Source organism: Pundamilia nyererei, unplaced genomic scaffold (assembly GCF_000239375.1).
Source record: "Pundamilia nyererei isolate P.nyererei 1_Seehausen unplaced genomic scaffold, PunNye1.0 scaffold00128, whole genome shotgun sequence".
Lineage (NCBI taxonomy): Eukaryota > Metazoa > Chordata > Actinopteri > Cichliformes > Cichlidae > Pundamilia > Pundamilia nyererei.
Window position 1 is genome coordinate 1,065,880 of NW_005187529.1, and position 24,860 is coordinate 1,090,739.

General features: G+C 40.5%; 1 protein-coding gene across 1 annotated transcript in view; it reads right to left on the reverse strand.

Annotated features, from left to right (window-relative positions):
• Nucleotides 1–24,860, reverse strand: part of LOC102207623 (eukaryotic translation initiation factor 3 subunit H) — a 59,215-nt gene that overhangs the window by 6,736 nt on the left and 27,619 nt on the right. Inside the window, exons 3-5 of the mRNA XM_005743159.2 lie at nt 15,862–16,029; nt 11,108–11,207; nt 8,252–8,401 (exon numbers count right to left, since the gene is read on the reverse strand). Of these exons, the coding sequence (XP_005743216.1) occupies nt 8,252–8,401; nt 11,108–11,207; nt 15,862–16,029 (418 nt within the window). The remainder of the gene's footprint in view (nt 1–8,251; nt 8,402–11,107; nt 11,208–15,861; nt 16,030–24,860) is intronic.

Consider the following 24,860-nt stretch of genomic DNA (forward strand, 5'->3'; position numbering starts at 1 on the left):
GGATGTCTTGCTACATTCTTAAGTTCAACCTTCACAAGACTGCAGAGCTCTACTTCAAGTTGTATCCCTCTTGTACTTCCCTCTGTGGAGTTGTATTGTTTCATTTACGAATGTTTGGGTGCTACATAATGCAGTATGTACTGTGGGAAAACAGATTCGTAGTGTTTATTTAAATGACAGCTATACCCGTAAGAACTGCCAAAACCGTGTATGTTTTGGCAGTGCGCGTACTTGTGCTGATGTAACTGTTGTGCGTTTGTATAAATATGTTAGTGTGTGGGAAGACTGGAGCGTGCTTTGAATGGTTTTAGTTACATTCCTCTCTCCTCTGAGTTTTATTAACAATTTCTAAAGGAATCAATATTTGTCTCTCAGCCCGTCACAATCTGTTTATTTTGTTGAAAGCCAAGAAAAAGAGATTACCGTCTCAACTTAAATTTGAGCCTAAACCCACTTAAACTCACTATATCTGCACTGACACCACAGAAACAATCTCCACTGTAACCATAATTGACCTGAGCCACATACATTTCCCATAACAATTTGTGCATATTTATTTCATATTCAATTCTTCAGCTTTCTGTAGTTCAAATGAAACCCACTCAGTCATGTCGGAGTATTCTGATCCCTTTACTTTTGCAGTTTATAAAATACCCGGTGTTTTCTTTTAGACTTGTTTGGAGCCCTGCCCAGTTATTTCAGATTTTGACTTTTCAGGTCAGAGAATCTTTTTCTTCAACTTCTCAGAGTTTTTTTAAATGCAGTTTGACCAACTCCAACAAGGCTGTCTTGTGCCTTTTACTCAGTTGGTCTCCATCTACCTACTCTAGCACAGAGGTCTAAATTGAGGGTTGCTGAATGGGCTGTCCTTTTAGCAGGCTTTCCCATTTCGCCAAAGGATTTCTAAACTAGCTGTTGTGACTGCTGGGTTTTGGTCACCACTATGACCAAGGACTGGCTGACTCGGTAACTCAGTTTGAAACCACCAGGTCATATTAGGAGTACTGGTGTATTCACAATTACAGAGGTCACTACGCTCTAAGCAACACTTAAAAATTTAGAAATGGTTTTGTGCTGCTGCCTTGATCCGTGTCTGGTTGGGCATCTGCAGAGAGTTAGACTTAATGGCTTGTCGTGACACGTACTGTGAATTGCGACTCTCTTAATACAGAGATGTTTTTATAGCAGCCCCTTGTCTGCAATACAACTCCGCCATTTTTGGTGAGCACATAAAAACCCCTCGAACCATTCGCAGAAGCTAAGGCCTCTTGATGGCTTTAGCAGAGGGATCATCACACATAACATCTCCCCAATCGAGCCTTCGCTCCAATGGATTCCGGTACATGTTCATAATACATTTTTTTTATTTTACTGACTGCCCTTAAAGCAAGTCTGGTTCTGGCCTCGAAGTACATTTCATATCATATGCTGACCTGAATTTGCAGTCCTAGATACCTTTCGTTGTTCAAAAAGTTAACACATTATTCTAAAGGTTGCCGTGCTTGCGCCAGGCCCTCTTGGTCGTGACCTGCTTGAGGAGACCTGGTTTGCAAAATCCATAATAATCTCCTCACTTCTTAAAAACATATTTATAAACTTGCATTTATGTGATGTTGTTAGGTGATGTCTTTCACAGTCCATTACTGGCTACCACCTTGTTTTATTTAGTCGTTTGTGCTTCCTTTGACTTTAATCTTCCGCTTGTATTTATCATTTATTCTCATCATCTGTTATGCATTTTGCATCCTTATTCTTGCTAATTTAATTCTACCAAAGCTTTAACTTAATTGCATCCATTTCTTCTGGCTCTAATGTTTGGCCGTCTGATTTTACCTTCCGAGTATTATTTGGTTTGTTTGCCAAAGCACTTTGTAAACTCGGTTTGTAAAGAGGGGCTATAATTTGTATGGCTTACATAAAGCAATAAATGTGCATAAAGTGGTTTTGAATTTTTGTCTGGAGTAATTGCATACTGAGGAAAAGTTTCTCCTGTCACGGCACTGCTTTGCAAGCAACAGATGACATAAAATTACAGTCCAACACTAAAAATACTGTAGTTCTCATATTTGAAAATTGACAGTTTCACTGCTGCATGCAAGCTCCGTTTTCAGGTTTTATATTAAAGCATGAGCAACATACAGAACAATATATCAGGTCTGCGGCTACAGTGCACACCAGAACAGAAACTACAGGACAATAAGTATTTGCATAAAGTTAAGCAGTAATACATTTTGGAAATTTATGCACATTCTAAAGACTCATCGTGATCATCTTGGTTTACCATCGCCTTCCATTAACTGCAAACACCTTAATTATATTTACATGAAAATATGCACACACCGAGAGAAAATTAATGCAACTAACCACAGGCATGCTGATAATTATATGAACAGTGCTGACAATGATTTATAGTGCTATTCTCACATGCCTTAACTATCTGTGACACTATCAGTATTATACTGTTGCATCTGCATGAGGCGTGCGCTAATATAAGCGATTAGATAATCTACTTAAATGCTTGCATACTGCCCTTTATTCAGAACTTTAATCAGAAAAAGCTGAACAGGTTTCAGAAAGATCAAACTACTTAAAGCCATCATGCAAAACACGTAAAATTTCCACTAACTTCAAAGTCATTTCCATAATCTGGACTGCCTGAACCATTTCCAGTACAGTAGTGTTTGCCTGTGAGGACTGTTGCGTGATCAGTTTGTCAACCCTCCATTGTAAACATGCAAACTCTCAGCATAACACTTCCCTACTGCGTCCCTCTGACTGTGTCAGAATTGATTCTCACTGACGAGAGCCCATTTAAAACTATTTCATCCAGCAATATGGTGGCTAATTTGTGTGGTGCGCATGAATAATATATGCGAAAGAATCCATCTAGGATCCTTCAAAACATCTGCCGTTTATGTAAGTGTCAAATGCCTGAGCTGGACTGAGTGTGTGTTTGTGAGCTTTACTGTGTGCCGGTGGTGAGTAAGAGTGACTTGCAATTTAGTGGGATTTCTTATCAGTTTGTATGTCTTTTGTCCCTGATTGTGAAATTGCAAGATTTTTGGAGAGCTTATGTAACAAATGAAAAAACGAGAAACTGACAAGTAAAAATTAAAAGGACTATTTTATCAAAGACTAAAACAAAACTTCACTCCCAGTCCACAGACTTCCTTTACTGTGCTTTGAGCTTCCAACTGCATCAGTGTCTCGTGTGTCTGATAACTAGTTTAGTGTACTGGAGCATGTTCAGTTTGATATTCTGTTTTCAAAACCCTGACCATACAAGAAAAACCGCATAACTGCTCCGTGTCTTCTCCAAACACTCGAAAACTGAATGTTACCAGTTACAGAAAGTTGCTACAACTGCACGCTGAATAATGTATCCCACACTCCACAACGTCTGGCCATAAACTCCACAGGGTTAAATTATTCAGAGGCATCAGCAAGCTTTGCAATCAATACTGAATTAGAAATCAAAGTCTATCTAGGGATTTCGCACCATCGCCGATTCTGTCAAGTTCAGTGGAGGCCCGTACAGTGTACAGTAGGAGTGCCTGTGTCCACAGGGTTGTATTTGCCCAGGACAAAAGAGGACAAACCTGCATTGTTGTGTGAGCAAAAGTTGGCTGACATTCACTAAAACTGAAAGTTCAGAGGGGAGTTGTTTAACAAAGCTGCCAAGGAAATGACTTCCACTCTTAGAATGAGCGTTTTATTCTGATGGAGTCTTTTTAACTGATGGACTCGAGCACAATGTGGATTGCTGGCTTGCGCCGCCAGCGGAATAATTTGTTTTAAAGAGGACTCGAAATAAATCTAAAAAGATTTTTCCCCAACGTACGCGTACAGCATTGTCTCAGTTATATAAAAAAAGAGAAAAAGATGAATGTTAGCTTTGGCACAAATTTAAAACCTTATGTGACTGAATACCTTTCTCCATCCCTCACTGCTTCCTGCCCATTATCATTATTTCAGTTCCGTCTCCTTTTAAGAGAAGGATCTATTATTGGCTTTTGTTCAAAAATACCCCTTCTTATAGTCCATCTCGATGGATCAAGTTTGTGTGTCAAGGGTCAAATTTTTCTGCAGATCATTTCATTCACACAGACACTTCTGTCAACACCTGCCTCATGACCCCATTTCCAGTTATTTCTCTTCACCTGCATCAGCAGCTATAGCACACAAAGCCTTAAAAGTTCTCCCCTCCCCCTCACTCACCGAAAACTTATCATCAGGGTAATTTAATATCAGAGAAAATATGTTTACATATTTTTCACTTTTCCAACAGTAAAAGAGTCCAGGCAGGAGGCCAAATACACTAATCAGACAGATACTGGGGGTAATGAACTAAATGGGAAATTTACACATGAGTGAAGACCTTGTAAAAGGCCCAAAATGTAGTTTAGTTTTAATAACACTGCAAACATGGGTATTTCAAGAGGGCTGTGGGGGTTGAAAGGCTACATAGATGAATTTACATTCATACAATCCATCACCACGATCAACATCATCATCTGTGGTAAGAAGAACCCTGTTTGCTGGAGTGAAACGGCACTCTCTCAGCGTTAGACATAGATGACATTGACAAATGGGACCGCAGATTGGAAAATGAGACAAAAGGAAAAACATTAAATAAAACCCATTATCGTTTACTTTTTCTTCTTTTTTTCCCTCCGTTTTTTTTTTTTTGAAGGGGTGGAAATGAGGAGAAAAGGGTGGGGCTGTCAGCAGAAGATGTAGAGAGATGGAGCGCTACAATCCAATACGAGGGCAGAGCTGTGCAGCAATCTGACAACTTCGGGGAAACAATTTCATCTTGCCAGACATCCCATCGGCGGTTGTGTCGAAAAACCTACGGGGGAGGGCCATCCTGCTTCTGCTCCGTTTTGGGCGATATCAAAAGCTATGCTTCAACTTCAGAGTAATCACTTGGAAAATGGAACAATATGCAAGAATAGTGAGCCATTCTCCTTCACTCTATTTAGTAATTTGGAAGAAAATTGCTGGGGTTTCTGCCTGCCTCTGTTGGCCATGCTCATGGAACCTACATGTCTGCCTGCATGAGGCCTCATTTAAGTCATGCCATACTTGCGTTTAAGGACACAGTTGAGGAGAATAACAACAACTCCCGAAGTGCCTCGCCGCAGCGTGCAAGTGAGCACAGTGTTTTGCGCGCTGCCAGTGTGTAAATCAGCACTTTGAGTCGTTATTGTGCTAATTTCTCACACCTGCCCCTGGGAAGCTTTTTGATTAGCAGCTTCACAGCTGTTGCTCCACTTGCAGCGATTTATCTCCATAAATGATTGCTGATAAATTCTCCTGAGACTGATGCTGAGTGCCTCTGAGATATAAATGCGAGACTTAAAGAGCCAGGCTGTGAGTTGATATGGTTGGTTATATTTGTTCATATTGTGCTCATTAGTGATGGTAGGCAAAGTTTGATGGCAGGTCCTGCTTTTGAAGACATTTTGGAATGTGACATTTAAAATGTGGCATTTACCGGACCGAGTTTTAGAGTGAATCTCTCAATCAAACATCCAATTCCATCCTAAAAGGTACAGGATTGGGAAATCGGATAAGTGCTCAGACGCGCCCTGGAATGCATTTGTGGGCAGTGATTGGAGCAATTTACAAAATCCCCCCCCCAAAAAAAATGTAGCACCTACTATCTGGTACGATCCAGTTATTTTAGAATAAAGTTTAAAGGAATTGGTTTGATTACTTGTTCCTTCTTTTTTTTAATATATATATTCTTCATACCAAATAACATAAAAAAGAAGAAAATAATCCTATTTAAAAGTCCTCTCTCGTAACTTTTGCCAGCACAACATAAAACCCCATTATTTCCAAAAGGCTATTATGGGTGGAAAGGGACACAGTTGTTTATGCTATTAAGGCTCCAGTGTAGTTTGTCTTCCAGCTTACAACTCCAATTTCAAAAAAAAGTTGTGAAATGTAAATAAAACACAAATGCAATGTTTAAACTGAGAAAATATACTATTTTCAGATAAATAAATAAACAAATAAATAAATAAATAAGGCCATTTTGGATTTAACAGCAGCAACACATCCCAAAAAAGCTGGGACAGGGCCATGTTTACCAGTGTGTAACACCCACTTTTCTTTCAACAACAGTCTGGGAACTGAGGAGACCAGCTGCTGGACTTTTAGCAGAGGAATATTGTCCCATTCTTGTCCGTCTGATTATTCTTGCTCTAGCAGCTCAACAGTCCTTGGCCTTATTTGCCATGTTGCTCATTTCATAATGTGCCAAATGTTTTCAGATGGTGAAAGGTCTGGATCGCAGCCAGGCCACATTAGCATCTGGACTCTTCTACTATGAAGCCATGCTGTTATCATAGCTTCAGTGTGCAGTCAAGCATGTTCTGGGTGAAATATGCAGGACCTTCCCTACAAACTTGATATGAGCATATGTTGCTCTAAAACCTGTATACACCTTTAAGCACGGATGGTGCCGAGCTGCCAATTTCACAGGCACGATAAAAGTGCTGATAAAAAGCTGGACGGTCCCTCTGCTCTTCAGTGCAGAGGGCGAAGCATGTTTACAAAATAAATTTGAAATTTGGATTTCTCCAGGTCCATTTTAACCCTGGAGAACCCATGGGTTCAGATCCGACCCCATTGGTTCTCCAGGGTTAAATAGGTTTGGGTCAGAGAAGAAGGCAGTGTTTCTAGACCATGTTCATATATAGCGTCATCTTTGGATCACTGAGACTGAACTTGATTGATTTCTGGAAGTGCTTCTAAGCCCATGTGATGATTTCCATGACAAAGCCCCACCTGTTTTTAAATGCAGTGTTGCCCAAAGACCTGAAGCTCATGAGCATCCAACATTTCCATCCCTGTCCCTTACACACAGACTTGTCCAGATTCTTTGAATCATTTGGTGAGATTATATACTGAAGAGGATGAGCTATTCAAAGTTTTCAAACTTTTACATTGAGGGACATTATTGTGAAATTGTTCCACGTGTTTATAGTTTTTTGAAGTCTGCTGTACATCTTTACTTCTGTGAAACTCTAACAAGCTCTTTTGTTTATGTCCAGTCGTGTTACCTGAAATCGTGTTACTACCCAAAATTTGCAGTTCATTCCTTTATGCTTTTATTTACATTTTTCCCAACTTTCCAACATTTGGAATAGGAACTGTAGACACTGTGCATCCACCTCACTGTATCTGACCCTTTCCTCATGAATGAATCATCTGCATGTTCAACCATGTCAGAGCCATCTGACCTAAACACTGCAATGCAATAATAAAAATGTAATAATATTGATATGTATAATATCAATAACACATAAATCTATATTATCATACCAAGTAAAGTTTCTCAACTAGTACTAAACCCAAGTATAGGAGATGGAAGTGGATGTAAGATCCAGTGTGGTGGCCCTGGGGAGGGTACGCAAAAGGCAGAATGCATCAATAAACTGCTTATTTTTTCATTCAATCTAGCAGCTTTTGGAACAGTTGAGAAGACACAGATTAATGCCCAAGAGTTCGCTAATGTCAAATCAATTTTAATTTAGAAGTAGCCTTAAGTCATGTCTGTTGAAGCAGCCTGCAAGCTTAAAGAGATACCCTCAATATGGCTTCAAAGCTTGTAAGATGATTTTAAGAATTGCCTGCATTCTTTAGGAGATAAGTACTCACTGTACTATGGTGACTATGTACAAAGAAATCAAACTAAGGTGACACTTTGCTCAGAGCTGGATTGTGTGGGCTGAAAGAATTTCCATCAATAACCACTATTGACTGTAGATTTTACACAAAGCCTGAAAAGAGATGGTACGAATTTCAGATGACCTTATTGAGCCATTAAGGTGAAATATTGAAAAACGTCCTGCAGTTACGATGTCCCACAGATCTTTTCTTTTGCATTGTAAGATTAACTATTTGTCGGCTTTGCAAACAGGAGTCTTGAAACTTGAAAAGAAACCATAACACAGGGTTTTAAATCTGGGAATTTAAAAAAAAAAATGTATATACAACATCAGGAAGAAAACCAAAGCACTCACACTGCAATGCGGGCATGAGAATAGATAATAAAAGTAAAGCAGTACTAAAGGTTAGGAAACATATGTTGATAACCCTTCAAAAAAAACCATCCAGATAAGCTTCCCCTCTTGAGAAAAACGTGTAGTCCACCAATATCTTATTTGCCTTTTTACAACCAAGGTGTCTGGCCTTGGGCCCTTGTGGTAAATGGCTGCATGAGCTCATGTCTGACCTGCTTGAGAGGTTTAGCAGTTCGTGCTTGTCGGCGACCGTGGACTTGTCCTCCAGCTCCCACATTAGTACACTGATAAGATGGGAGTTTTTGATGACGATGGGCACCTCCTCAAACATTTGTTCAAAGCCAATGTTGGCCTTCTTCAAGCTAAAGGGAGACAGAGAAAGAAGAAAAGAGGGGAGGGGAGACAGGAGGTAAAGGTGAAATCACATTTCTTCACATTTCTCACGTGGATTTCGACCATCTTTCTACTTTAAACTCACTCGAAGTGTGATGGACCCAATGATGTGGCTGAAAATTAATGATGCCAAAAAAAGTGGTGGGGGTTTAAACATCTCATATGATTTCTAAGGGAACCCTGATGGACTTCAGTGCCTGGCCCCGTGTGATAACCACTGTTCTTTTTGTTGTGCTGAATCACAGTCACAGGTTTATACTAACTACAGGAATTTTTTTTCTATTAGAAACATTAAGTTGTTTTAAAGGGACAGCTACCTTGACACAAAAGAGAGTGAATCAGAATGGAAAATAAACAACTGTTAAACAAACCTGGTCTTAGCTGATCTATAGCAATTGCGAATACATTTTTAAGTGAACAGACGGTGGTTTGGGGTTAATAGTTGCTCTGCTGGGACTCATTTGCATTCAAGTGTTGAAATCAGTTTTTCTAGTCTGTTCCTCTGCTACTCCAAATTTTCGTGTTGGTTAGCATGCGTTTCTCCATATTAAAACAAAAGCTGCATTTCAGTATTGTGCAATATTGAAAAATATTATAATGCATGTTACACGCTGACATGTAAAAAATGCTGTCATTGATTCAGCAGTTCATATTGCCTCCCAATAGCAATGTTAGCCACAGTAACCAGTATGAACTTTGCGGGAGGGCTATTATGCCAAGCACACAAGGCACTGACTAATTCCTGATCAACTCCTCGGGAGCTGAAAGCCGCACCTCTCTCTCCCTTTTTCTAACAGGGGTCTGTTAACACAAAATGGAACTTCAATCTTTGCTTAATGTCTCACATAAATCTAATAACCCTGACTGACTGCCTCGGCTCAGCCTGTCACTCGCGCACAGTGGACGGGCTACAAACTAATGTCTGTATGTGTCTAATGTTGCCTTGTTAGATGCATTGTGCTTGTTATGAGATCAATACACTCACTGCATTAATCTGCCGTGTGCAATGTACCAGAAACAGAGATGTTTGGGCTGTATAATTCGTGTCTGTGTGATAAATAGGGATGTGGAGCATCACTGATTTTAAGTTATTCTGAAAGATATTGTTTTATATTCTAAGTAGAGCAGCACCTCAAGCAAACTTTAAGAGGAGACTCGGAGGCAAAAGCAAGACGACAATGGTGCCCCGGGCTCCGAGTCAGTATGGGTAACAGCAGTCTATAAGGAAATCCATAATGATATAAACACTGTTTGCTAAAGATTTGGCACAATTATCAATCTAGAGGGCTTTAAAACATTTCCTGCATTCGATGACCTTTTCAAATGCCGCCAGATTGATATAAAAAGGTGGCTATGAGGAAACGGAAGGACAGCACATTCTACGCAGGACAAATTGTTCAACCATACTAGACTCTGGCACACGTAATGCCACGCTCTTTACAAGTCGGGCCCCGCTGGACAAAGCCAAAAGGTTGACTCCACAGGCAGACTAATTTGAAGCTTCAGATTTTGTGTTGAAGTGGACGCTATTGACCACTGCCTTCATAGCCCGACAGACTTGGAGGGCAGTTCAAAGGGATGAGCCTATTCAACAGTCATCTATCCTTGCCTTTCATTTCAAAAAAAGGTGCACAATATATGCAAGCTTATGCAACATCAAATACAGCAACATGAAAGAGGCTGATTTTTTTACTGCACATTGTAGCAGAGGGGAAAAATGAAACACTTTTGAAGTTTTGCATCTTTGGAGGAGGGAAAATGTTATTGATATTCAGATTTCTAGTCTATTTTGGAAATAATAGGATAGAGACGAGATTGTTGTAATGGGGCGATATTGTCCTTTCCTGCCCTGAGCTGCCCTCTTTCAATCACGGACTTATTGGGAACACTGATAGCTACAGATTGGGGCTATAATAAATCATAGGAACTAATGAAAAGCTGCAGAAATGAGAAGGATCCTGACTCTGGGCCAAACACAGTGGGTCAATAACAGAGTGGCTGGCAGACGCACACAGGTGGCGAAATACAGAGGAAATTGGGAGAGAGGGAAATGAAATGATGCAGTTAAATTGCCGTACTGCCTGCAAATACGCTTGCTTTTAGTGGATTTCAAAGTGTATATCTAAAGATTTTTAATGGACAGCCTGCGGTGTTTCTCCACTGGGCCGTTACGCTCGCATTTGTCCGAGCGTTTGCGCCCTCGTGCGTTTCTGCATGTGGGAGCTGGTGCACCGGCACCACCCTGAACTGCCAGGAAAATAGTCCCCCTCATTACAGACGTTTTTAGCAGCAATTTAAAAGCAATTACGATAAGCCTTGGGGTCAGAAAAAGTGTAAACATGGTACATTTGTTTGACGGGCAAGGGCGAGATGATAAATCATCATCATCAGCATCCATCTTCAACTGCTACTAAATACCTCCCCTGAGGATGCAAAGGCCATATTTGCATCCATTGAATAAACAGAATTGGAACTGTGAAAACCCCCCACTAATAATAATAATAATAATAATAATAATAATAATAATAATTCTCAATTCCTATAAGCAATAGCAGCTCATGTGTATACATATAGTTATCTGTGAATATCTGCATTTCTGTGTGGGCATGGCCAACAAAGTAAAAGTAGTAGCATGAGTAGTATCCCGCTGTGTGTTCTGGTCCTGAATTACTCACCCCTCAGGTGTGAAATCTTTCTCTTTGCAGATCTCCATGAGTTTTGGGGTAAGCCTGTAGGCTTTGAGAGACAGGGAGCCTTGAGCCGTCTTTATAGGATCTAGAATGAGACAGAGGTGAGAGCTTGATTTTAAAAAAAGAAGAAAAAAACCTGCAATAACCATCTTAAATCATATGGGTTGCAGAAAACAAACTCATGGTTTTCATTTTGCCCATTTCAAATAAATAAATAAATACAACAATGCAATTTTGGACTCATTTTGGAAGTTTCACGACAGCTCTATTTATTGAACACAGTTTTGACATAGATTGCTTTCACGACTCATATTGTTATATGTGAAATCCTGAGTGAGAGAGGGATTGTTTTTTCTTTTTGATGTTCTTTCCCCCTTAAAGACGTGAAAAGTATTCACCCTGAATACAGTGATAAAACAGGGATGTTTCAAAATGTACAACACGGACTAGGATGATATCCAATTTTTCAGCACTGAGAATCATAAAACCCTTAAATTTTACAATTTTCATAAATGAAAAAGCCTAATGATTAATTTTCAGAGAACTGACAGGCTTGCCTTGCTATTAAGCCAAAGCCAAAGTTAAGCACTATATTTGCAAAGGCAACTTAGCATGACATGTCAACAATAATAATTAGCTTCCTTTCCATGCACGGAAAAGAGTGGTGTGTCTCTGCACTGTGACCGCCATCATCATAGGCCACAGTAGCTTAATCATAATGCACAGTATTCTCCTTAATAACTCTGAAATGTGGTTTCCAGCAGACTCCTTTTTACACCTCTCTAAAGAAAAGCCACAGTTTACAGATTAATACAGTCAAACTGAGCCAAAAACGTGCATGTCCCCAAAGTGAAAATATGAGGAACAAAAAGATCCTGTTAAAAGGGTCTCATCTGCAGATAAGCCATTATAACAATGACTCAGGGAATTTTCAGATTCCGTCAGTATGTCCTCTCCCCAATTTTCGGGATGGAAAACTCTATTCTTGTACTGGCATACAAAGTAGGAAAAAGAAGAGCACTTACAAAATTGCTTCTGTTATAAAAATCAATTCAACACACTAAAATAAAGTAAGAGCAGCAAATAAGAAAAAACAAAGTTCACTTCCTGTTCAGATTACCTGCAGAAAATGGGTCTTAACTACATCCACCTTTTTACCTACAACTTAGCTAGTTCAGTTCATGTGGTCATCTCCACTGAGAGTGGTTGCTAATAGCAACAGTTCACTAAAGACAACCATCCTATACTTGGAGGAAGCCTGATGGCTTAATTAACATTTTGCATGATCAAGCCTGAAGCCCCAGGAGCCTCGTGAATTTGGACACGGAACCTTTATCTTTTCCTTCCCACAGACACTAATCTGTGCCAAGTGGTACACACATGATTTTATACATCAGTTCTGTTGGTCAATATGCAGTAAACTGTTAGACTTTTGTCTTTATTTTTGCAAATACACAGAAGGAAACTGCACAGAGCTCTGCGTTGGTCCATCTTAACCTCTTCAATTTTTCACCTCAAATAAGACAGTCACTGCACTGAACACATTCAAACAACTGGTTTAACAACCAGCTTTAACTCTGTGCTGTCACTGGACAGAAGCCATTAACGCCGCCAGTTGGCCACGGGATTGATTCCTTAATCGACGTAAAATGAACGGTGAGCTAATGAAAAATAGAACAAAAAAAAAAAAAAAAGGAAATCAATTTTCTTTCCCTTTGACTTTAAACGGAGATATAATGTCAATTCCTTTGAGGCACTGTGATCTGTTAAGCGCTGCATTATTGACTGACATAACAGCGCACTCCTTTGGAATGAGAGGACGCTCACTGCTTGGCTAAATGGCTTTCTAGGATGACTGGATCAGAGGGTTGCATGTTTAAAATGGTCAAATTTAATCTTTATCAATACTGAGTGTCTACAATCTAAAAACAATACAACCCAGGAGTAATGCTAAAGAGACAGAACAGGGCAGGGAGAGCTCCTCGACAGTCAGCATTACTTAAACCTTGAAATTCAAAGTTGTTTTCATTAGCAATTTCCCTGCACAGAATACATTCATTTTCCTAAATCTGAGATTTTTTTTAAACTACAGTCCTCTTTATTGTCTGACTCTAGACTTGAAGTAACTGGATAAACTGTGAACGGTTTTAATGAAAGACTGCTTTAAATTCAGTGAGCTTGTGAGTCTTTTTGTGTCACCCTGGCTTTACTTTTATTTTTCGGTTCATAAACCTGAGGGAGAAAAACAAAATGAGCAATACAGAGAGGAAATACTTTCTTGACACAGTGTGGCATACTGACAGTGTCTATATTTGATTCCTCAGCTTAGAAAAGTTTAATGTGTTGGTCCATGTCCTCTGTAATGTCTAGGGTCCACACACCAACACCCCTGCCTTTGCCTACCGCCCAGCTCAATCTGCAGCTCACACCAACGCCTGCCTCTGCAGAAGGTGGGCCCACAGGGTAGCAGATCCATGCTAGTTTTCAGGCCTCATGGAGGCAGGCCTGGCCATCAGATGCTCGCTGGTGAGGTTAATCACCTCTAAACAATCGGTTTCTTTAGAATTTTCCAAATTGCTCGCTGTCCGGTCCCACCTCTGTGACAAAGGCCTTGGACAACACACTTCCCAGGATCACACGGACGCACAAATGACACGCCCTGGCAATTTGTCAAGGACATGTCAAAAGGAGTCCGTTGAGGTGGTTCGGACATCTGGTTTGGATGACGACTGGGCACGCCTGACTGGGCGTACAACCCAGTGTAAACCCAGAACCTGCTCAAGTGACTGGATTTCTTATCAAGCCTGGGAATGCCTTGGGATCCCCCAGGAGAAACTGGGGAACATGGCTGGGGAGAAAGATTTCTTGAATACGCTGCTTAACCTGCTGCATCCACAGCCTGACTTCAGATAAGTGGAAAATAATGGATGGATGGATAAAAGAAAACAGCAGCACTCTGACAGGAACGACGAAACGATCGCCATTATCATCCATTTCATTGTCCACTTATCCATGTAATGTATTAATATGCTCCCTCTGAACTTGGTGTGGCAATAAAATTCCATTTATTTAGACACTAAGAAGTTAACACTTCACTAAGTAGTGACAGGTTTTCATTTTCTGTCATGTTTTGCTGTCATTTAAATCCTTACACCATCTGGGGTGGTTCAGCATTTCCGGGGAGCTTTTAGAGGCTTTTACTGTGAAGCAGGTGAACCCACATAATGCCTGTTGGTCTCATGTTAGCAGCTACAGGCTACATAGTTAATCCAGTCTTCTGCGAGCCCGCCTTTCCCTCACAAGAGTTCCAGACCACAGCATCAACAGAATTTATTGTAAGGTCAAAAGCCAAAAGTCATCTCCATCTAAATCTGTACTATTGCAGATGTGCACAAAAATAAAAACTCTCTATAAATAATCGGCAGTCTCCTTGATGATATAGACTTGATGACAATGCAGAACTTGCAGAAATCCATCTTGAAACAAAAATCTAATTCCAGGCACATGACGCTTAGAATTAGATTGTTTTTTAAACATCTGTGCTTACCTCCACTAATCTGTTCCTACATCTGTCAGACTGATTTATTGCTGAGTTTCTAAAAGTGCACCGCAGCAAAATATCTTAAGACTTCTCAGTGGCAGTCCTATTCTTGGATACCTATTGATTAAAGAGACTAAATTTGACATGTGGTTGTTTAATCATGGCAGAAACCTGAGTGACAATGAAGCATAAATGACTGTAATCAACTCTCTTGTAGAGGCACCATTTTGGTGCAAGAGAAAGAAAACAGATAACGACCATGTTTACTGAAACTAAGCAAGCTTTTCTGCTTTCAGGCCTAGGGTGAGTGTTTTGATGTTGCTGTGTTTACTTTATTTCACGAGGACTCAGCAGTACTTTGTGGGGCCAACTTTACTAGAATGACTTTCCACCAGCATGAGTCTCTTTCAGTACTGGTGCCCTGTGAAAGGTTTGAATGGCTTTAGGACATGTGACAAATACAGCAGTGGATCCCTTCTCTCCTTTTGGCTTGATATCACATTATCAATACAACTTTTTTTTTTTAATGTAACAGCAACAGACAGTCCAAGATTTACACCTTTATTGTGGCTCTTAAAAACACACACAACATAAACTTGAAGGGGACCTATTATCCAAATTTCCAATTATTTTAATTCTTGAACCCCACTAGGGCAGCTTTACATTATTAAAGGTTCAAAATAATTTGGCTTATCCACTGTGCGAAACAAGCCATTTCAGCTTCCATCCCCCTACTTTAAGGCAGATTTCTTCTCGTGGGGGCTTTTATACTCAGTCACAGCTGTGAACCTGACACATTAGAGATACCCACTCTCACTGACATCATACGGAGCAAAAGGAAACAAAATATCAGAGATCAAGTGCTTTGAACAGTCTGAACTTTAGGCTCAGCTGCTCTTATTCTTTAAATGTTTATGCAAATTTAATATGAGCATCCACCGCCAGTGCAAGTATGAAAGAATATAAGAAAAAGTATAATAAGTAAATTATACTTAAATTGATGAATTCTTAATTTAACATCTATTACATGAATCTTTTTTATTTATATTCAAATTCTTTGTAATGTTCTGTCTGTTCATCTATAGTAAAATATATTTGATGTTTTGCCAATTTCTGGTCTTAACTTGCAAACAAAAGTAAACAAAATGATTTTTAAAAAAAACAGTCTTTACGCCGTGTCCTGTACAGGACTACTCACCATATATGAGTACTACTGACTCCTCAATGGCATGCTGGTAGCTGAACTGAGAGTCGAGCAGCGCTCGGCTGACAAAGGAGCCATAGTAGGTGGACTGGTACCAGCCCACATGCAGATGGTCAATGTTGACGTGACGCAGAGAACGCATCATCTCCATCTGGTACTGGACTAGAGGCAGAGGAAGAGGAAGAAATAGAGAGGAAGGGAGGGGAAAGTCAGGGAAATGGGACAAAGAAGAAGGAAAAAAAAAATCAGTTCACTGAAATCAGCTTCTTTTTTTTGAAACTGTGAATATCTGTTCTCCATCTGGAACTCTACATGGTGTATGAACAAGGGGAGGGAGTAATGGGAGAGAGGAGATGTGAGAAAAATGATAAATATGGTGAAGAAAAAGAGCAACCAGGATGTGAAGGACGAATGCAATGAAACTGAGGAAAAACAAAAGCTTCATCTTCTGTTATCAAGTGGCTGTGGTGGAGATTTCTAAAACAAACATCAGCTGGGTTCACCAGTCAGCCTTTCATTACTTATGTCAGTTAATACATCGTACTGGGGAGAGAACGGCAGGACAGAGACACAGACAGGCTTAAGCTAACAGAGAGAAGGCAAGATGCATTTTGGGGAGAGCCATTTCATTATGGCAGACACATCCTAAGGATGCACAGCCACAAATACAAACAACCTGGACGTAACAGTCTATCCTTTAAATCTTCCCCTCGCTGGCTGTAAGTAACAACCAAAGCAAGCAAGCAAAACAGTATCTCTATGCAGGCTGGCTGGAGGAGGTTGATAAATCAGTTTGTGATTGGGCAGCTGTGGCCCCCTAGACCCCAGTCTGTAGAGCACATCCTTCTCCTACTGGGGCTGTTAGCAAGAACAAACTGGAGCGGTTTGAAAAGAGGCATGGGTGAAAAGCAGAAAGGGAAAGAAAAAAAGAGCAAAGCTGGGAAAAATGAAGGACACTTGAAATGGAGGGAACGTGTTAAAGAGGGGAAGTGGGATGAGAGGGAACACACAAAGAAAAATCAGGCATTTTTTTTTTTAAATGGGTGAACTTCTTTTTTTATCTTCTGCCTTATGGTCAAAATTTGACCCCTGGCAGTTGAGGTTATGTAAAGCAGAGATCAGCCAAAGTCAAAATATATTAACATTTCATTTGGTTGTAATTAGCTGACCTCCAAGAGTTCATGGAGTGTTAAAAACACTGAGGTTTCTGAATCACTAAAATCCAAAGTGATGCAAGGGACCCCATCTGATTTGCATTAATCTCAAGTTTTCTTGAAGCAAACCTCCCACAAACCCGTTTCTTGCAACAAAACAAAGAAAATAATCAACCAAATGTTCTCCTTGAACTGAATTTTAACATTTGGCTTGGAGCAGTGGATGGGAACAGTCCCTTTTTGTGGCCCCATACATGAATTGATGAACTGGACGTAACAGTCTATCCTTTAAATCTTCCCCTTTATTTAGTGTTTGACATGGTCAGTGAGACAAAAGGAAGCAGAGTCAAACAGAGGGAGGAGGATGAGAAAGTAGGAGAGAAATAGAGGAAGATGCAGCACATGAAGATTGAGAGAGAAATTGGGAGACTGTAGCAATTCTGGTACATATCATAGGAGGAAGAGGAGGTTACAGGTAGCATCTGCAAGTGTGTTTGTGTGTTTCTAAAGTGTGTGTCTATAACATTCAAGTTTTTAATTCTGACTGAATGGTGACAAATAAGAAGTAGGTGAGAATTAAAACAGAGAGTGGGAGAAAAGGGTAACAGGAGAAGCAAAAAAGAGCGTGAGGAAAGGAGCGAGTGATGGTGATGGACGGATAATAAGTCTGTTGGAGAGTGGCTCTGCTCGGGGGCTGGCTAGTAGCAGACTCCAAGACACACAGAACTCAAGGCAGCCTGCCACCTAAATACAGCATCTGTCTGTGCACTTCTATGCCCATCAGTATGGGTACTTACCTTTTAGGCTCCACTGAGGCATGCACCAGCCCAGCACCCTATCATTAGCAAGGAAATTGTGTACAAAGTGATCTGTCTCTGATACAAAAGCTAAAGGCTGGGCGATTGACAACAGAGGTAGGAAAACCAATTGGCCATCTCTCCTCCCTAACTCAACACCACCTTCAATTCCTAGTTCGCAACTCTAATCTTTGTTGTGTCCAATATGCAGCTTCAGCACATATTTCCTATTCCTTATGACTGTATTGCAGATTTAAACAACTGGTGATGATCTTCTTAAGTGATGGTTTAAGAAGGTCGTCATCAAAATAAATAAATAAATAAAAAAAATATGATGATCTATGATAACAGGGTTCTTGCTGATCGGAGCTGGCTCGGCCCTGGCTTATCGGAGAATTAAGAAAGCGGAACCGGCTGTTCAAACCCCCCCAAGGCTGCCCGCTGGGATTGAAACGATGGGACGAGGCGCGACTTCTCAGAACGGGCTCATTGAGAGCAGCATGGTTAAGACCTTGGAGACGCTTACAGCTGCCGTGAATACTCAGAATAACACCTCTGAGCGTATATTGGGTTACATCAAGGAGAGGCCTGCTCAGAATAACACCTTTGAGTGAAAGTTGGATTACATCGTGGTACAGCTGACTGCAGTCGTGAGTTCTCTGAATCGGCTCTCTGAGCAAAAGAATGTCAACACCACGGAACGCAAGTTTGATACCATCATGGGGAAGCTCGCCGTTCTCCAACGAGAGATTGAGAGACTAGTGTCGGAGTGTTAAAGAACAGCTTTGAAATTCTCATGAGGTGTTGCAAAAGAAAAATCACCATCATAATGCGGCTACCCGGTGCCAGCTGTGGGCTCAAGGCTGGAGCCGAACAAAAACTCCCTGATAACGACTGTGTTGAGTCTGTTCCTTCCCATTCCCTACAAGGCCACCTGGGTTGGCTGGAAGACTGTTTACTTAGCCTGGCAGGGCGAAGGACACTGTCTCAGCTGAACTATGGACACGCAAACACATACATATACTGATACTGATAAGCAATCACTGACGCATCGCCCTCCCTACCCCGGATCCAACGCCACCTCCAACGCTTACCTCCCCTCTGATGTGGACATAGAATAGAATAGAATATTCTTTATTGTCATTGTCACAAGTACAATGAAATTGAAAGATGTCTCCGGTCAGTGCAACATCACGAAAGATAAATACTTAAAAACTATAATAGATATGACATCGGGTCAGCTGGAGGCGCAGTCGAAGATTGCAGCGGTCCCAGATCAGATGTACACACTGGAACACTTTCCCATGTTGCTTGTCTGTGTTTATTGTGCTATGGTGTGTTGATATCTATGATTTCCTGTATTATCCTTTTGTGTTACACATTTCGATGTTTTTTTTTCCTTGCTACCTAGCCTGATCTGTCTCCCCAATGTGATGTTTGTGTATTGTATGTACGGTCGGCAAGGTCTGTCATCTCGGTTGTGGGCAAAAGACCAGCAACTGACAAATAAAGGCTATCTCATCTCATCTCATCTCTCATCTCAAAAGCTGCAAGAGCTGAACATGTGTTGGCGCGACACCACTTAAAACGGCCTGTTGTTTAAAGCGTGACTTTACACCATCGAGCCTTGCTGAATGTTAAAACGTGTCACTCTCAATCACTCGTCTTGGATCTCTGTCAAACGAGTTGATCTATAAGGCATTCAGGACAACTTCAAAGTCCGTGGGTCTTTCTGCAGTCGATATTACAGTTTAGATTCAAGGGTGGATTTCAGCGTTTTCTTTAAAATGAAAAGGTTGGTCAAAAGTCTAAGTATCCTTGAGAAGCATTTACAGGGAGGTTCTTTTTAACAGAGGAGCAGAAATCTGAGACTCAAGTGAAAAGTCACTGATCTTTAGAAGGTTAAGAAATCATATCTGAAGTACTCGGAATTTCAAAAGAGTGGAGCAGCCTCCATAACGAAAGAAACGCTGTCTCAATAGTGTCTTTCCCCCTGTAGCTTGTAGGACAAACTGAGCAGCAAAGAGGCAATGGGGCACAGAGAAACAAAGGAACAGCCATATATGAGCCTCAGTAAAAATGCTTTAACCCACTGGGTTTGTGGTTCTGATTCCTCAGAATTATTATTCATATTTGGATTGATATACAGATTTCCTTCAAGAATATTGTCATTTTTAAAAGTTCTGGAATAATATGAATTCTTCCCACTAAAACTTCAACAATGTGAGGCATGGGCAAAAAAAACAACCCAGAAAACAAACAAAAAGACCCCCAACTCACAAAAGGTGAAAGTCAAATAATAAAAATGCTGCAGAAATAGTAGAATTAGTATTCAGCGGATACTTTTGTATTGGCCTTCTTTAATTTTAATTTGAACTTTTTGGGGATGTTTTTTTCTTCTATTTTGCACAATTTGAATGAGTTTCCTTTGTGTTTGTTACATTTCCATAATTTGAAAATACATGCATGCATGCACCACTGCAAGTGATGGTGAGAAAAAATTAAAATATATTTATTCCAGCAGATTATCCCAGCATGTCATTAAGTCTGTGTATCTGAATACTCTTAACATTAAAATGACACCATGTGAATGGGAAAAGACTACCGCGTGTTCAAACTAATCAAAGTTTACACCAACTTCACACTGACTGACGTGTACTCTACTCGACTGGATGACACTCGGCTTCCAGACGAAACTCAAGCAGACAGGCCGCCTTGCAAACAAACTCCTACCGGCTGTACTCAGGTCAGAAAGGAAAAGACGAAGAAACAAAGACAGAAGACACATGAAGAAAATCAACTGTCTCTTAGCCTGAGAGCTAAAGTGAAATTCGGGGGCGAGTGAGACAACCAGCCAGTGGCAGGCCTGCAGAGGCATCCACTACAAAAATCTAATAGAAGATACAAGAGTCTTGTAAATGGCACAGGACCACTACCTTCTTTGTTCATAAACCATAAATTACAGCTGTGGAGGAAAAAAAAAAGAACAACAAACAGCAAAACAAACTGCGTGGCATCTTAGCTGTGTCGACTCAACACTGATTGGAAGTCATAAACCTCTGGAGATCTTTCAATCTGCCTGATAACATAGGTGCTAAAAACAATTATTTTTATAGTTATATAATCACCAGTAACAAAACTGACACTTATTGATGAGATAAAAAACTGTATGCACTTAAAGTGAAATTCTGTGTTCTTTTGTATCAACTGACACCAATAAACAAATCTCTCTCTACATCTATATATATTTATTTAGCTTACTTATCTATATCAGCTGATACCTGTTTATCTTCCCTATTTTTGTATTGTTCTCTATTATGACACAAGTATTCTTCATCACACTTTCTCTGAACCTTTACCAAGGGCAAAACTGACGTGACAGCACAGATAAATATCCTTCGCTGACACCTGTAAATGCCATCTTATTTGCCAATAGTCAATATCAGTCAACAAGCAAGACCGATTGGTACATGCTTGGAAAACACTGACACGCCCCCCCCCCCAAAAAAAATAAATAAATAATGAAAGAACATTATCAATTGGCCATCTGAGTGGCCAATTGATTATCCGGTGCCTATTTTTGATCTACGCACTGACTGACATATTGTTTTATACCTAAAAATGAGTCATAAAGAGATAAGAAGTCACAGCTACAAACACATCATGGGACTCGAGGTTCATACACGACAAAGAGAAGCTTTTGTACTTCCTGAATGTCAAAACAGGGAGGAAAAAAAGGCTAGAGTAATCTGACGTGAATAATGTTCTGTTCTTTCAACTACGACTGTGCCTACTTTACTTTTACCTTCAATATAGTACTTACAGCACAACAGTTCATAGACAAAATGAAAGAGGCAGCGTGCATCATCTACAGGCTCACAAGTATCATGTGGATTAATTATCTTGAGGGTGCACACACATAATAGATTGTCGTGCTCTTTCTTTTCCCTCCTTTCCCTTTCTTCATCCACCAAGGGTGAGACTACATTTAGTCGTGCTAAGGAACAACACAAATTCTACTTCACCAGAATAGCTGGAGAGCTACTCCAGTTAATATGGACTTTTTGAAAGAGAGACAGAAAGAGGACTTCTTTCTCCCCCCCTGTTGCTTTACTAGGGAAGCCAGTAATATTCTGTGGACATAACAGCAGCATTAGCCCAAGAACAGCCAATTTAACAATATCATCAAGGCGTGGAGGTGGGAGCGTGCCCCACCATTTGCTATTCCTCACTCATTTCTGCTGCCCTGCCGCCTCTCCTATCAATCAATCTGGGTCTGAGGCCAGACGGGGAATGAGTCTGTCCATTCCCTTAGTGCTGCTTGATTGTGTGTGTGTGTGTGTGTGTGTATTTAGACAAGAGACAAAGTGAAAGTGTGTTTAAAGGAGTATGTGAGGAACTGTGAGTTCAACAGAAAATTGAGAAGGAAATAGGATGTGATACAGAGAGTAAAAGTGTGACATCTGGAAAGGAGTGTGTGTGTGTGTGTGTGTGTGTGTGTGTGTGTGTGTGTGTGTGTGTGTGTGTGTGTGTGTGTGTGTGTGTGTGTGTGGAAAAGGAAGGTGAGAGGCATGTGAAGCTTGAGGATGGACAAGCCGTATGTATGTATGATAGACTGGAGGTGTTTATCGGTAGGGAGCAAAACTCTTTACCTTGGGGAGGAACATTCAGAGTCATAACCGACAACGCACTACCGTGTGTGTGTGTGTGTGTGTGTGTGTGTGTGTGTGTGTGTGTCTCTCTCCGCCATGAACCAGACAGACAGTCCATACTCTAATACTCAATGACACAAGAGGTGAACTGCGTTGGACCTTGCATGCTGCTGCAGGCCACAACATCTCTGTGCGGGCAGCAAGGTGTGTGTGAGCGTGTGTGGGTCTCTGAATGTGAGGCTGCACGTATCTGTGTGTCACAACACATTCTAATCACCACCTTGACAGGCTGACGGGGCCTTGCCTGGAAAGTCTGTTGCGGTTTAACACACACACACACACACACACGCCAAAGTTTACATCCACCAGCGTCAAGTTAAGCAGGTGAGTAGCAGACAATGGTGCCAAGTGTTTGAAGCTTGGGAGAGCGACATTTCTTTACCCTCAGTTTCCTCCCACTACTTACCGAATTTGGCGAATAGAACATTTTAATAGTTTAAAATAAGGATAAATGGGCCAATCAGACCTCCATCAAAAATACATTTTCGTTATAGGGGGAAAAATCCATTTGGAAGCCGCAATGAAATTAAAATTATGACTTTCAGATGGTGCATTTATCAAGGAAAGTTAAAGAGAGAGAAAGAATATGTTAAGAAATATCTTCAATATTAAGAAATATCAAGCTATGCATATATAATGCATTTCTAATTTGTATTAACACCTCAAGCTGAAACTTGAAAAACACACACATACAAAAAAAGATTCAGTTCGTGCATGAAGTGTAACACTTTTGATTGTACTGAACAGACTGAAAACCCCTATTTCCACATATGTTCTCCACAGTGACAGCAAACCACACTCATTTTGGCATTTCATAAATACTTTAGAGCCACGAGGAAAACAAAACAAATGTTTAGCTTACAATTTAAAGACATCGTATTCTACCAGCGTACTGCTGAGTGAAGAAGGCTGTTGTTCTTCCCCCCCCCACCTCACCCTCAGGGCCCCGGAGCACAAACCCTAATTGAACAAGTCCACACTCTTGACCCATTCATTCAACACAGCTGACAACCCACTTTTACTCTGCACTCCATTCTGACAGTCATTTACTTTGCGACAAGGATGCCAAGCTGTTTTGGAAGGTAAAAACAGAGTGGTTCTTACCATCTCTGTGTTTACACATTTATTTTGCAGTTCTCTTTAAAAGCCTCTCTGACAAGCACTAAGCATTCTATAAATACTCCAGGCTTGACTTAACCCCATATGCAACTAAACAACGCTGCATCCACTACTACGTCTACTTCAGAGGACAAAGATAATCTGAATGTTTTTAGGCTTTGAGGCCGACTTCCTTCTCTTCTTTGTTGTTGCAATGCTGCTGCCCCGTTTGCCAAACCCTTCATCTAACCTTGCTACTCCCTCAGATTCCCTAAACAGACTCAGTAATGTTTGTACTTCTCTCCTTCTCCAAATCTGTTAAAAATTCCAGGTTATCTGCAGAGTCCAAAAACTCTTCACTCATACCCTGTCCAGATTTGGGAAAACAATGAAAAATGACCAGCGCAGAAAGTGAAAATAATGTCTCCACAATAAAACAAGGAAATGATGGACATGCTGTTACTCTCAAGGACAAATAAGATTAGCCATCATCAAATGCAGTGCATGTCTATATGCTGTACCCATGAGATGCAACTGAGACAAAATCCATAATGCTATCCATTCATTCCCAGCCCACAAAGCCCATGTGGAACTCAAATTTAATGGCTGTAGCCCTTTTTTATGAGTTATTCATGATCTCGCAGGTTCGCAGGGTTTCTTTAGCATTTTAAGCTCACAATACCAACCAGCTTGTTCCTTCATCACTGATTCTACCCACCTGTGCTTATAGCTTTACAGCTGACCCTTTACTACCAGATTAACCAAACAACAACAGTCACTAGGGCTGCCACAAACGATTATTTTGATAGTCGACTAGTCACCGATTATTTTTGCGATTAGTTGACTAATCAGAGCATGCATCCATTGGACGTAAAACCTACAGCTTATTGCACAAGCATGCATCTGCTCTTATGTAACTATCATTAGCTTACAGCTTTAAGTGTTTAAGGTATGTGCTAACGAAAAATAAAGACAAGATAGTTTATTAAATTTAAATGAAATTTGCAGATTGTTTCAGTGAAGTTTAATAAACTCCTTGCTATCTAAAATATAACGGGACCCTGGAGTATATTCTCGAGCATCTCACACTTCTGATAATCAGCTGTCTGCTTGACGTTTATTCAGCTGTGTAAAAACTTTAATCTCAGCCAAACCGATTTACTCAGGAACAAATAAAATACTAAAAAAAGCCAAACATTAACATTTTTAAGTTATCTAAGTGACTTATATAT